This window comes from Hipposideros armiger, unplaced genomic scaffold, assembly GCF_001890085.2.
Source record: "Hipposideros armiger isolate ML-2016 unplaced genomic scaffold, ASM189008v1 scaffold_6, whole genome shotgun sequence".
Lineage (NCBI taxonomy): Eukaryota > Metazoa > Chordata > Mammalia > Chiroptera > Hipposideridae > Hipposideros > Hipposideros armiger.
The window spans coordinates 8,812,835-8,813,797 of record NW_017731356.1 but is presented as its reverse complement, the minus strand read 5'-3'; the positions used below and the strand labels follow the sequence as shown (position 1 = coordinate 8,813,797).

The 963-nt window shown below is 35.7% G+C and overlaps 1 protein-coding gene across 1 annotated transcript in view; it reads right to left on the bottom strand.

Annotated features, from left to right (window-relative positions):
- The window catches only part of AXDND1 (axonemal dynein light chain domain containing 1), a gene marked incomplete at its 3' end in the record, with an annotated part of 46,461 nt that overhangs the window by 4,660 nt on the left and 40,838 nt on the right, over positions 1 to 963 (bottom strand). Inside the window, exons 14-15 of the mRNA XM_019647057.1 lie at positions 780 to 876; positions 70 to 180 (exon numbers count right to left, since the gene is read on the bottom strand). Of these exons, the coding sequence (XP_019502602.1) occupies positions 70 to 180; positions 780 to 876 (208 nt within the window). The remainder of the gene's footprint in view (positions 1 to 69; positions 181 to 779; positions 877 to 963) is intronic.

Below are 963 nucleotides of genomic sequence, written 5' to 3'. Positions count from 1 at the left end.
GCTGAACCCTTCTCAAGAGAAATACAGGAAGAACCTGAAAAATGAGCAGCGCTAACACATGGCAAGTACCTCTTCTTCAAATTGGTGCTCTTTTTTTTCATGTGTCAATAACTTTACTTTTCTGCCTTTGATCCCAGAAAGGAGGTGAGAGCATGTGGTAATCCACTCATTACATTCTTTCTGAGAAGAGATAAAAGAGTACTAAGCAGAAAAAATCAGATTACACCAACTCCTTTATTCACTCATTCTTATTGAGGAGCTATGAAATACAATTCCTCTAAATACAATCCCATTCAATTAACCTTGTATCACTTTACTTGACAGATTTGTGCAGAAGTGATTTTGTATGACTATAAACCTAAAATCCTACCATTGCTTATCGATGTGGTTGTAATGGGACAAAGGGTAGTGAAGTGCCATAAAATCAGACATAGAAAGATTCTTGGATTTATTATGGACAAACGGTCTGTCGCAACAAATGCTATGCAACTGACTAGGCCAACTGTGATTGCTTCACAATAACGATAAACATAGCAAACACTAACATGGCACTTAATTATATGTCAGGCTGTTCTAAGCATTGCACATATATTATTAATGCATGTGATCCTCAATAGGAGATATGTACTATTAATTTTAAGGCATCACTGAAACAGCATTACATTAATTTCTGGTGTACAACATAATTATTTGATATTTGTTTATACTGCCAAATGATTAAACCTAAAAAGTCTGCTCGTAACAAACAAAACAAAGTCAGGGGAAGACAGAGTTATTACCTTCATATTCTCCAGGTCATAAAAATCCTTAGCAGGATTTTTTTGTAAGTTACTGGCTATATTCAGAGCCATGGCTGTTACCAACTCTTTGCAACAACTGGGGGGAAAAAGCACATACACACACATATAGCATGACCTATTATTGTTGGTTCATCTCCTAAGTGTTTTAAATCCAGATTCAGTG